The sequence below is a fragment of the Monodon monoceros genome, unplaced genomic scaffold, assembly GCF_005190385.1.
Source record: "Monodon monoceros isolate NGI ecotype Baffin Bay Population unplaced genomic scaffold, NGI_Narwhal_1 Super_Scaffold_12, whole genome shotgun sequence".
Classification (NCBI taxonomy): domain Eukaryota; kingdom Metazoa; phylum Chordata; class Mammalia; order Artiodactyla; family Monodontidae; genus Monodon; species Monodon monoceros.
Window position 1 is genome coordinate 55,727,918 of NW_021703768.1, and position 13,131 is coordinate 55,741,048.

At 39.5% G+C, this 13,131-nt stretch overlaps 1 protein-coding gene across 2 annotated transcripts in view; it reads left to right on the plus strand.

The window, feature by feature from the left end:
• The first annotated feature begins 972 nt into the window (after positions 1-972).
• The window catches only part of SLC30A5 (solute carrier family 30 member 5), a 29,519-nt gene continuing 17,360 nt past the window's right edge, over positions 973-13,131 (plus strand). For both annotated transcript variants that reach the window (XM_029218987.1, XM_029218988.1), the window contains exons 1-3: positions 973-1,347; positions 10,307-10,429; positions 12,169-12,235. In XM_029218987.1, coding sequence (XP_029074820.1) covers positions 1,262-1,347; positions 10,307-10,429; positions 12,169-12,235 — 276 coding nt within the window. In that variant the 5' untranslated portion in view covers positions 973-1,261. The remainder of the gene's footprint in view (positions 1,348-10,306; positions 10,430-12,168; positions 12,236-13,131) is intronic.

Genomic DNA, 13,131 nt, shown 5'->3' on the forward strand with positions numbered 1-13,131 from the left:
CAGGATAATACGTATCTTTAGCTTTTAAAGTTCATGCCTTCCTCTGTGCTCTACACATAGGATACATCTTCCCACAATGCTTTTCTCCCATATCCAAAATCTTATCCAAGTTCCAGGTCAGCTTCTATCAGTGAGTCTTTTCTGGTTATACCCATATCACACCTTATTTGGGAAACCTTAGCATTTGTGCCTTTGCCAACTAGGTCTTGCTCTCAAATTGCTAAATATTTTCCACAATAGATTATGAAGTCCCAGCAGGCAGAGACTATGACTCCTCATTCTCTTATATGTTACCAAGAGTCTTTATGTACATTCGAATTAAGTGGAGTATTGTAAACTAATCATAATTTACACTGTCCAAAACTCCATTTTCATCTCCATATCCCAGTCCTCAAATTTACCTATAAATAATAATAGCTAACATTTATTACTATGTATCATTCACTGTTATAGACACTTTTCACATATTAACACATACAATCCTCCCAACAACCCTATGATATAGATATTACTATTCTTACTTTGCAGATAAGGAAACTGAGGTACAGAAAGGCCAAGTGACACAGTTAGTAAGTGGCAGATTTGGGATTCAAACCAACACAGATACAGGAACCCACCTTCTTAACTTTTTAGCAACAGAAAACTAACTCTAATAAAACCTGGTCCTACCTGCCTAGGTTTACTGATGTGCAAGGATTAAGTAACACAGTTTAGGAGCCAGAATTTAAAAGAAATTCTATTCTATTTAATCGCAAGTTGTGCATTTTCTATGTCCCCTACCTGCGCTCCAGAAGAACCCGCTGTATTCATGACAGCCCATAGGTGGCGCTGCAGGGACAGGTATGTGCTCAGGCCTCGTCAGTGGGGGGAGCTGATACGAGGCGAGGATTCCGTCCGTAGCCCAGCGGTAGGAAGAGCCTTAGGAAGGGGAGGGGACGGCGAGTGTTGTACTGTGCGCAGGCGCAGGGCCGGGCACTCCCCCGAGAGTGAGGGCTGCTGGGCCCGATGACGTGGCCTGGCCCCGTCCGGTGCGGTGAGCCTCCGGGAAACCCGGCGGCGCCGGAACTGTCCGCGGCCTATCCCCGACGCGCGTGTGCTTGTGAGTCGGAGCCGGGGACAGCGGCAGCAGTCCGGCCTACGGGGACCCGACGGGGCCGCTGGCATGGGGGAGTGACGCGCCTGCGCCCGGTGTTCCGCGGCAGCGGCGAGACATGAGGAGACCCCGCAGCGGGGGCAGCGGCGGCGGCTCCTGATCCCCAGGATGGAGGAGAAATACGGCGGGGACGTGCTAGCCGGCCCCGGCGGCGGCAGCGGCGGCCTCGGGCCGGTGGACGTGCCCAGCGCTCGGTAAGGGACCGATCGGGCTCCCGCCTCCGGAGCCGCTCTCTCCCCACGCCTGCCCGACAGCTCCGGACACACGTTGCCCGGACCCTCCCGGGTGCGCGCGGGGCCCGGCGTCCCTCCAGTCCGGCTGACAGCCCGGAACGCCCTCCTCGGTTCCGTACTCCCTCCCGCGACAGCTTTCATTGGCTCCGCCATTCCCCGCTGCAGAATGAATGCTCTAAGATCCGGGAAGGTTCTGCTTGAGTTTCTGGTTTTCAGGGCAGACCGTTAACCTTAGAACTGCCAGCCAGTTCAAGTGAGAGGTTTTTCTGACCTATGAGAAGCATGTCTGTTAGCTCTTTCTCCCTGAAATAGTAGTTTGGTGATACTTAACCTTTCTGATGTCTGCCTGTGTAAGTTAAAGGAAGGGTCACCATCATCTCTTCAGGCGAAGAAACCAAAAGTACAAACAGATGAACTTTGATGTTCAGGTTAACCTCGCAAAACAAGAATCCACCCCGCCATCTAGTTTTTCTTTTCCTTTCTTCGCTTCTTTTGTTTTATTATTAAGTAAGACATGTGTGCTCATGGTCAAAAAATTCAAACAGTACAGAAATTCGTAGAGTAAAAAGGAAACAGTCCCCATTACCCCCCTCCCCGCAATGTTCCCACGAACCCCCAAGAGGTAAGTAATTACAGTGATCACTTTCCATTGTGTCCTTCTTGACCTGTCCTAATTTCTGAGGTAGTGTCGTAAGATGTGTAAAATATGGCCCAACAGTTTGGTTGGAACTGGTTTTCATTGCCTTTATATTTAATGGTTTTCATTGCCTTTATATTTAATAAGATTAATGAGATTAGTTCAGTGTTTTTTGTTGTTGGATACCTCCTTTTGAGACATGGTTGTTTCGGTAAATTCTTCGGAACTGTAGAAATAGCATTTCTAACATAACTATTTTTGTGTGAAATGCGGAACAGAAATTAAATCAGCTGCGTTTTTTGTGGTTACACGTTTAATTTTCTAGTCTATTTTGAGCAACTCATTTTGTAAAAAACAATGCCTATCAGGTATTATTTACTGAGACATGCTTGTTTCAGTAAATTCTTCGCAACTGTAGAAATAGCATTTCTAACATAACTATTTTTGTGTGAAATGCTGGAACAGAAGTTAAATCAGCTGCGTTTTTTGTAGTTACAAGTTTAATTTTCTAGTCTATTCTGAGCAACTCATTTTGTAAAAAACAACGCCTATCAGGTATTATTTACTGAGACATGACAACTAAATGCAATAGGTGATTCTGGTGTAGATTTAATAGTGAGGAAAATGCTGTAAAGGATAGTACTAGGTCAATTGACAAAACTGATATGTGGACCATAGATTAGATAAAAGTATATCCATGTTAAATTTCCTGTAGTTGATAACTCTACTGATTTCATAAAAGGATGTTCATGGGCTTAGGAATACAAGTAGTTAGGGGTAAAGGAGCATGATGTATGTAACTTACTCTTTAATAGTTCAGGGAAAAAAAAGTTTGTATTTAGAGAGAGATAATAAGGCAAATAAGGTAGTATGTAACAATTAGAGAATCTAGGTAAAGAGTGTACTATTCTTGCACCTTTTCTGTCACTTGAAATTATTTTTAAATAAGTAATACAAAATTTTTATTTACTCAAGAACTCATTATCTTAGATGTGGTCAACAGTCCTTTAACGTCTTATTTTCATTATTTGCTTAGCAGAGCTGCCCTCCTGTTGTAGTTCATTGCAGAATCAAATTCAAATCAGGACTGGTTGAATTTTGAATAGATTTCAGGTTGCAAGAGTTTTCCTTTATGTAGACTAAAAATCAAAGTATGGTTATAATCTGCAGCAAAAGCTAATTAACAGATCCCTTAATTGTGGATATTTTTATTCCTGAATTCACAAATATGAATTGTTTTAAATGTTTCTATGTTGGGCTTCCCTGGTGGTGCAGTGGTTGAGAGTCCGCCTGCCGATGCAGGGGACACGGGTTCGTGCCCCGGTCCGGGAGGATCCCACATGCCGCGGAGCGGCTGGGCCTGTGAGCCATGGCCGCTGAGCCTGCGCGTCCGGAGCCTGTGCTCCGCAACGGGAGAGGCCACAGCAGTGAGAGGCCCGCATACTGCAAAAAAAAAAAAATGTTTCTATGTTGGCTTCAATAAGTCCTCTTTGCAGGAAAGGGCAGAGGGTGACAGCCAGCATTTATTAAGTACTTCCTGTGTTCTAGGTACTTTGCGTGCAGCATCTCACTTAATCCTTACAACAGCACTACAGACTCATTAGTTGCATCCTTGTCTCAGATCAGGTAACTGGGACATAGAAAAGTAATTTTCCCAAGGTCACACACCTAGTAACTAATCTGGGAGTCAGTTACCTCAAACTTCATTTATAGCGCCTTCTACACAGTGGACACTTAAATATTTATTGAATGTATCAAGCTTGAATTACATACACTGAATTTGTTTTTTTAACTGGAGAACTGTGAGCTGCTACAGTGGGCAAATCCCAAGAAACGGGTTTAAACCCAAACTCAAATTTCAGTAATTTCAGATTTAAAGAACCAGAGATTTTTCTAACCCTTCACGGAAAATACCAGTGATACTTTTGATGAGACTAGTTAATGGCAGATAATGATATATAAGCCGTCTCAGGTACTAAGGGGGAGTGGATTGGATCCTGCTAAGTTGCCCAAAGAGTCAGTGAGTGGCTCAGGGGCCACTGCCCCCATTTAAGAGCCTCCCTTCCTCACACCCCAGCTTTCCCCCTTAGTATGTTTTCCTCCACAACATGAACTAGGATTGTGTACTTATTAGTATATGGTTATTTGGCCTTAGCTAGTGTTTTGTCTTTAGCCCAACAGGAAGACTTCATTAATTGACACTTTAAAAATCAAAGTATTCACCTTTTAGCTAAATGTTAAAATAATTTTCCTAATTAATAATGATAAAAGATCTTCACTATATATTACATGAAAAGTCACATAACAATTTCAAAATACATGTACAATGGTGAATACGTGAGTGTATCTAAAATAAGTGCTTGTCCATACGTGCAGATGCAAAGGAAAAGGTGTGGAAGGATGTCCCCAGTTGGTCACCTATGAGGAGGAAATTGGGAATGGTTTTCTTTAAAACTTTGATAACAACCAACTACTCAGGAATTACTTTCGTAATCTGTTTTTTAGAACTTAAAAGGGGAATAAAGTATCAGAAATTTCATAATAATAATATTGTCAAGAAATATTATACTTAATGTTCCATATGACTGAATCTTGCCATTAAAGTGCCAAATTTTTAAGTTTTGTTAATACTTTTTTTGGCGGTACGCGGGCCTCTCACTGTTGTGGCCTCTCCTGCTGCGGAGCACAGGCTCCCGACGCGCAGGCTCAGCGGCCATGGCTCACAGGCCCAGACGCTCTGCGGCATGTGGGATCTTTCCGCACCGGGGCACGAACCCGTGTCCCCTGCATCGGCAGGCGGACTCTCAACCACTGTGCCACCAGGGAAGCCCAAGTTTTGTTAATACTTTAAACAAAAATTATTTAGAAATAATTTTATATATTGCCCCATCTTTTTTAAACAAGTATATTAAATATAGTTTACCTTTTTCTTGATGACTTCTGATCATTATGAGCGTAATCTGGTGAACCGAGCTTTTCTTCAAAGGTCCGTCCCAGTACTAGCGTTCTTCGTATGCTGCTCTCCGTACTTTGAAATTCCCCCTCCCTTTCCTTGCTTCGTAATTCTATTTAGTCTTTTTCTTTTTTTTAACTTGAAGTATAGTTGGTTTACAATGTTGTGTTAGTTTCAGGTGTACAGCAAAGTGATTCAGTTATATGTATATATATTCTTTTCAGTTTCTTTTCCATTATAGATTATTATAAGATATTGAATACAGTTCCCTGTGCTATACAGTAGGTCCCTGTTGATTACCTATTTTGTATATAGTAGCATGTATCTATTAATCCCAAACTCCTAATTTATCCCTCCCACCCCCCCTTTCCCCTTTGGTAACCATAAGTTTGTTTTCTATGTCTGTGAGTCTGTTTCTGCTTTGTAAATAAGTTCATCTGTATCTTTTTTTATATTCCATGTATAAGTGATATCATATGGTATTTGTCTTTGTCTGACTTACTTCACTTAGTACGATAATCTCTAGGTCCATCCATGTTGCTGCATCATCTTGCAAAGGTGATCTGTTGGGGAGAGATTTTTTTATGGCTCAGTAATATTCCATTGTGTGTGTGTGTGTGTGTGTGTGTGTGTGTGTGTGTACCACATCGTCTTTATCCATTCATCTGTCAATGGACACAGCTTGCTTCCTTGTCTTGGCTATTGTAAATAGTGCTGCTGTGGACATTGGGGTGCACATATCTTTTCAATTAGAGTTTTCATCTTTTCTGGATATATACCCAGGAGTGGGATTGCTGGATCATATGGCAACTTTGTTTGTTTTTTACATTTTAATTTATTTATTTACTTGGCCACACCATGTGGCCTGCAGGATCTTAGTTCCCTGACTAGGGATCGAACCTGGTCCCCCAGCAGTGAAAGCCTGGAATCTTAACCAATGGACCACCAGGGAATTCCCCAGCAACTCTAGTTTTTTAAGGAACCTCCCTACTGTTCTCTGTAGTGGCTGCACCAATTTACATCCCCACCATACCCTCTCCAGCATTTATTATGTGTAGACTTTTTTTTTTTTTTTTTTTTGCGGTACGCGGGCCTCTCACTGTTGTGGCCTCTCCCATTGCGGAGCACAGGCTCCGGACGCGCAGGCTCAGCGGCCATGGCTCACGGGCCTAGCCGCTCTGCGGCATGTGAGAACTTCCCAGACCAGGGCACAAACCCGTGTCCCCTGCATTAGCAGGCGGACTCTCAACCACTGCACCACCAGGGAAGCCCTATTTGTAGACTTTTTGATGATGGCCATTCTGACTGGTGTGAGGTGATACCTCATGTAGTTTTGATTTGCATTTCTCTGATAATTAGCAATAACACGTGCCTCTTGACCATCTGTATGTCTTCTTTGGAGAAATGTCTATTTAGGTCTTCTGCCCGTTTTTTGATTGGGTTGTTTGTTTTTTCTACTTAGTCTTTAATACACACTTAGACATCTCAGACTCTGAAGATGACTTTTGCTTCCCTAGTTACAGTTAGTTACTTCCACATCTATTCCTTTAGATCTCTGCTACTAACTTGGGTCACATAAATACTTGTTTCTTGCCTGTCTTCCTTAGACCTCAAACTCCTTGAGGGCAGGGCCTCTGTTACACATTTAGTTTCTTGGATAACACCTAGAAATGCATTTAGTTGTGAGCAACCAAACTAAGAGAGCTTTAATCACATACGGATATATTCTTCTCACATAAAAGAAACCAGAGGTTGCTGGTATTTGTTCAGCCCCTCAGCAGTACCATCTGGGACCAGATTCTTGGTCTTTGCTCTCTGCCATCCCAAGTGTGGCTCTCATATTCAGGCTTATTATAAAATGGATGACATTTTCTAGAGAATGTTAACATGTTGATAATATTTTTAAGATAAATTTTAGATAAAAGTCCTCCTTTGAAGTCAGAAAGAATGCAGAACTAGTTCCACCTGCCTCAGGCCCTTTTATCAGGAAGAGGGAAGGCTGTAGTAGCTGAAACCACCCTGACAGACAGGTCTCATTAGCCCCAGATGACATCTGGCACATAGTAAGTGAGCAGGGAATATTTGAAGAATGGCTTAGTAGCCCCATGAGGGTATACAAGGCTCTTTGCTGACCTCAAGAATCCCCAGATTGCTGTGATTTTCAATGTACCTTTGTCAGTTTTTCCTGGTCTTTGTTTTCTCCCTCCCTGTCTTGTTGACAGTGTTGTTTTTTGTGTCCTTGCTTCTATCCTGCTGCTTAATTTTACACCTAGTTAAGAACTTAAGGAGTGAAGCACTTGAGGTTTTGAGCTTTCCTCTCTCTACTTGATGTGTGTCTTTCATTCTGAATTCATAACTGGGTTGATGACAGTTTAAATTGCCAGGAGCTTGACTGCCAGCTATGTACTGTACTACTGCACTATCTACATTATTGTGCTAGATAGTACTGCATCACACAAGTGTAATTGTAGAATCCGCATTCTTTCATTTAGTAAACATTTGCTGAGCACTTATTATATGCAAGTCCCTGGGTTAAGAACTGAATAAACAAAAGATTTCTAGCTCAAGAGTAGTGTTTTTATTTGCTAATTATAAATTGCTACCATGACTGGAGTATTTAATTAACATTAATATAGTTAATTTACTTAAGTTTATCTGACTTTTTTCTCTAGCTTAAATGGGCCAAAATCGACATTAATCTTAGGTTTTAATATGCATTTTGTTTTTCATATTTAAAGATTATTTTACCCTATATGTGGGCCACTGTGAATGTATAATTGGGAACAGTTTAGAAGATGGGAATCCTCAAAGCCTTTTGGATGAACTTTGGTTTTCTGTGTGACATGTTAAAAGATCATACTTAAGAGACATGGACTTGACCCTAGCTAACTCTGTGGACTTCAACTTCCCAATCTGTGACATGAGAGGAATTGGACTAGAGAATCTCTAAGGTGTTTTGCAGCTTTTAAATATTAGTGTTCTGTTTCTTCTAGCATATATACATTTACTTTCTAGTAAATACCTAGACAATTACTAGAAATTTGGTAGATTTTTCATGTTGTACTGTGTGTTTTCAGCCAGTCTGCAAACAATCCAGAAACAAAATACAATCGATTTTTATCATAGCCATAATTTTAATTTTATTTATTTTTTCCAATACTCCTTTTTTCATTGAGATAAAATTACCTACCATAAAATGCATAGATTTTAAAGGTACCAGTTTTCATTTTTCACAAATGCATACCCATGTAACTTTCAACATAATCAAGCTATAGGACGTTTTTATCACCCCAGAAAATCTGCTTGATCTTTTAAACAGAAATTTCAGTGTCTATACTATTCTCCAGGTAAATTAAGTAGGAACTTCTGTGCTTTAGGATTTGACTTACTTTGTTCCACAATAACATTTTTATTAACTTCTTGGTGATTAATTTTCACATTGTTAAAACTCCCAGATTGCACTATTAAAAAGCCCCCCAGATTATGTTCATGAAAAGAAAAACCACTTTGTTCCAAATCTGAGTTTCTTTAATATACTATGATATTATTTGGACTAAAACAGAAAATGAGCCATCAGACAGTGAAGATGTTGGAATTGCTGAGATTCATTCTTTCAAGGACTGAAATTTATTTTCGTAGTTGCATCAAAATCTTCCAAAAATATATATATTTTCATGCCTTCTTAAGCAGATTGCTGTTTGTTGATTCAGTGCCATGGGACTTAATGATTCACACTCATTGATTTTTATACCATCCTACATACATTGATATCATTGCATATCAAATTGTTTTAACTGCTATTTGAATGACTTAGGTTTCCCTTAAACTCCTGTGTTTGCTTTTTTGTACTTTTCTCCCATTGGTAGAGACTTCTCATTCCTGCTGGTGTGCTGGCTTTGGACATCCCTTTTATCTCCTTTTTAATGTATTAACACCTGTTAGACATAAACTTAGAAAGTAGTCTCCTGAACGACTTGCAAAGATGATCTGTTGGGGAGAGATATTAGAAGTTCTCACCTTTTTATCTCATTCTTTTTCATTTCTAGTTTGTGTATGTTTTATAACATAATATCAGGAGAGTAGTACATGTTTGTAATGTACAAATAATCGGTTTCAGGTGCAAAATTTTTTTTTACTACTAGAGGTATATGACCAAAGAAGACTACTAAGCTAGAAAACTGAGATAATTTCTTCACTGTTTTCTGATTGCTCTTTTCAGGAGCTTCTTTTTCGTTTCTTTTTATGGCAGCCTAATTTTTTCATGGATGAACTTTTCTTTCTTATCCAAGAATATTATTTCTAGTTCTTCATTGTTTTCTGCTATTCCCTGTGATCCCTGTATCTTTTAAATTTCTTTGCTGTTTTAGTTTGTTTGGTCTCTCATTATAGGCTTATCGTAAAGGATTGATTATCCATATTTGGCCATTCTTATTTGAGTGAGGCCCAAAAAGCTAGTTAGAAGACCTGTATGGGGCTTGTCCCCTGGTGGGCTTCTCCAGAGAAGGTTCTCCTGCTGGGAGATTGAAGCCTGGCAGTTAGGATGTTAGAGTTAAATGAGGGAAGGCAGGTGGGGTGGGGTTAAGAAGGGAAACTTCCTTTTAATCTCCATGATTTTAGTCCAACACTTCATCCCTCTTTTCCCCTTTGCCTTATGTCTAGACTTCTCCAAAGGCGAAGCTCTTGTCCTGTCATGATTTAGGAGGGATGGTTGCCTGGCTGTGCTGGGTGGGATTCTGGGGACCTAACTACCTGGCAGACTTCCTAATGATCCTCCTCTTTGCAGCTCTCCACACCCTTTCTGAGGTGCTTCAGATTCCTGAGCCTTCTCAGGACTCTGTAGGTCAGGTCACTTCAACTGTGACTCACTGCAGTCACTTAGCGAAGCAGAGGAGAGGTAAACCTAAGGCATTCACCATTCCCCCCTCCCTTCCTATATTATAGTCTCGTTTCATGACAGATGGTTTGGTTTCTGTTTTTATTCCCTTTATTTGTTTGGAATAATTGTTTAAAAAGCACATTAGAAAATAGTTGAGGCAACTCAATCAAGAACATTTTTATTTTTAGTTTGGTCTTTTTTTCTTTAATAGACTGTATCTATGCATACATTATACGTCCATGTATATTGCAAAAAATCTGAAAGTATATATACCAAAGTGTTAATAGTAGTTATCACGTGGAGGGGTGAGTTGAGTTTTTGTTTGTTTCATTTTTTGTTTATATTTATGGTTTTCATAAAGACCCCTATTACTTGTATAATAAGAAAAAAAAGGATTACAGAGTTCTTTGTGATTTCAATGATACTGAAACTTGTTTCTGTTTTTATTTTTCAGGTTAACGAAATATATTGTATTACTGTGTGTCACTAAAGTTTTGAAGGCTGTGGGGCTTTTTGAATCATATGACCTCCTGAAAGTAGTTCACATTGTTCAGTTTATTTTTATATTAAAACTTGGGTGAGTGTGTATGGTTCTTTTTTTCCTTAATGTTTTTTAATTTCTTTGAAAATCCTGTTTTAACTGAGTATCTTTAGGATGTTTTACATAGAATATTTTGTGCATTTTATTCCTCCTGACAAGTACTTGATAATTTTCTTTTAAAGACAGAATACCTAAGGTTAGAGGAACCAAGAGACTGGATTTAAAAAAAAAAAAAAAAAAAAAGGATTGTCATATTCTATTAGCTTGCCAAAACATCAGCTTTTGCTTTAGTTTGTGTTAATGAGGTTTTTGCAAATTTAATGTCTGGCTTAATAGAATACAGCTGGATCCCCATATCTGCGTCAGTATTCAGTCTGTTGCAGTATCTCACATGAACTAGCCTCTGAAAAGCTCTAATATACACCCCTGAGAGAATAAGAGTGAAAAGGGCAAATAATATCCTAATACTTCTGTAAAAATAGTTAGACCTCAGGACTTCCTTGGTGGTACAGTGGTTAAGACTCCGAGCTCCCGATGCAGGGCGCCCGGGTTCAATCCCTGGTCAGGGAACTAGATCCCACATGCATGCCACAACTAAGAGTATGCATGCCACAACTAAGGAGCCCATGAGCCACAACTAAGATACAGCGCAACCAAATAAAAAATAAATATTTTTAAAATAATTTTTTTTAATGTTTAAGAAAAAAATAGTTTGATCTCACAGCTCCCTAAAAGGGCCTCAGGGACCCTAGGGATTCCCAGACCATCCTACTGGCATAGTCTAACCTTCCAGCAGGCATAGAATGTCACCTGAGACTTGTCTTGGCACAGATGTTCCTTATTTTCCAAGTTAAACCATGCTGGGCTGTGTTCACTACATGTCCCTTCATGGTATAGGGTCCCCTTACAGTATAAATTTTACACTATTCTGCATCTAGTAAGAAATCCTCTCTAAGTAAAGATTCTCTGGACCTTGAGATTGATAGTGACCAACCTCTGTATTAATAGGTATCTGTTAGGGATTTCCCTGGTGGCACAGTGGTTAAGAATCCGCCTGCCAATGCAGGGGACACGGGTTCAATCCCTGGTCCATGGAAGATCCCACATGCTGCGAGCAACTAAGCCCATGCGCCACAACTACTGAGCCTGCACTCTAGAGCCTGCACGCCACAACTGCTGAAGCGCACTTGCTGCAACAAGAGAAGCCACCGCAATGAGAACCCGCGCACCGCAATGAAGAGTAGCCCCCGCTCGCTGCAGCTAGAGAAAGCCCGTGCACAGCAACAAAGACCCAACTCAGACAAAAAAAAAAAAAGAAAAGAAAAGAATCTGTTAGACTTCTGGCAATTTTAGTAATTATGGAAAGTGATTCTTGACTAGAAAATTTTTAGCACCACTTGAATATATTTTTATATAACTATTTTGGGAATATGAAAAGTAGGGATATATGATTAGTACTTTCTTCATTTCTATTTCAAGATTTGTTATTACTGTTTTAGAGAAGATAGGAATTATTTTCTTTAGTAAAGTATAAAAAATATTGAGACTTCTTTTATGGCTTGTAAACTGCTTCTGAAGGCAGATAACAAAAGAAAGAAGAGTTCCCAAAATATTGTAGTGGAAGCCTTATTAAAATAAATATTGTTCTCTAGTATATTTTCTTTAGAGGTTAACATACCCTTCAAATTCTAGTATATTTGTTTAAGTGTCTTTACTTAAAACCACACCTTGTATATAAGATTAATATTAATATATTAATGTTTCAATATTCACAGGACTGCATTTTTTATGGTTTTGTTTCAAAAGCCTTTTTCTTCTGGGAAAAGTATTACCAAACGCCAGGTAAGTCTTTTGCAGAATCCTTTTGTCCTAGCAGTGGACCAGGAGGCAGTGTTCTTTCCTTGATCAGGGTTACTTACTGAATGATTTTAAGTGCTCAGCAGAACATTTCCAGAGTTAACTTGCCCTTGACTTAGCATTTCAGAACTGAGGCTTTAAGAGTAAATGCTAAAGTGCTAAGATAATGAAGTGTTTAAAAATGTAGACGAGGGTAGAAAATGTTTCAAGCGTGCATATAATTTTTTTTTAATACAGGATCCATATGCTGAAAAGATTTACAAATCAGACATGTAGACATGCCCACAAGCCTAGGATAAATGTCACTGGGAAGCAGATAAAGCATAAGGGTTACGAACAAGGCCTCTGGAGTCATACAAATTCATGGCTGTTCTAATTACAAACCTTACTTTAAGCAAGTTACTTAATTTCTCTACCTTCATTTTCTGACCTGTAAAATGGAGATAATAATGCCTTCCTAATGGAGCTATAAGGAATAAATGAATTAATACATGTAAAGTTCTTAAAATAGTGCGTGGCATACAGTGCGTATGCAGTACATATCAGCTGTCACCCTCTTCATCGCTATTATTCCCTTTAAGCATCTGAGGTTCAGGATGCATACCAGAAATGTCCTTCATTCTGCATCATCTCATATTATCACCTCTTTGGACAGTAGTTACACCCTACTACATATTTGCTTTATGCCACAACTTAGAAACCTGTGCCATGATTTTTTATTAGACGAATTTAAGTACCTCTGTTTTAGAGACCAAGAACATTTTTTAAAACAGGATTAATATTTTAAACCCCATCTTAACTTTTTTCCCTCTCTTTTCAAATAATTTAAGGACTGAATATCCCTGCTGGAGAAGAATTTAAAAACTAAAACATTAAGTGTT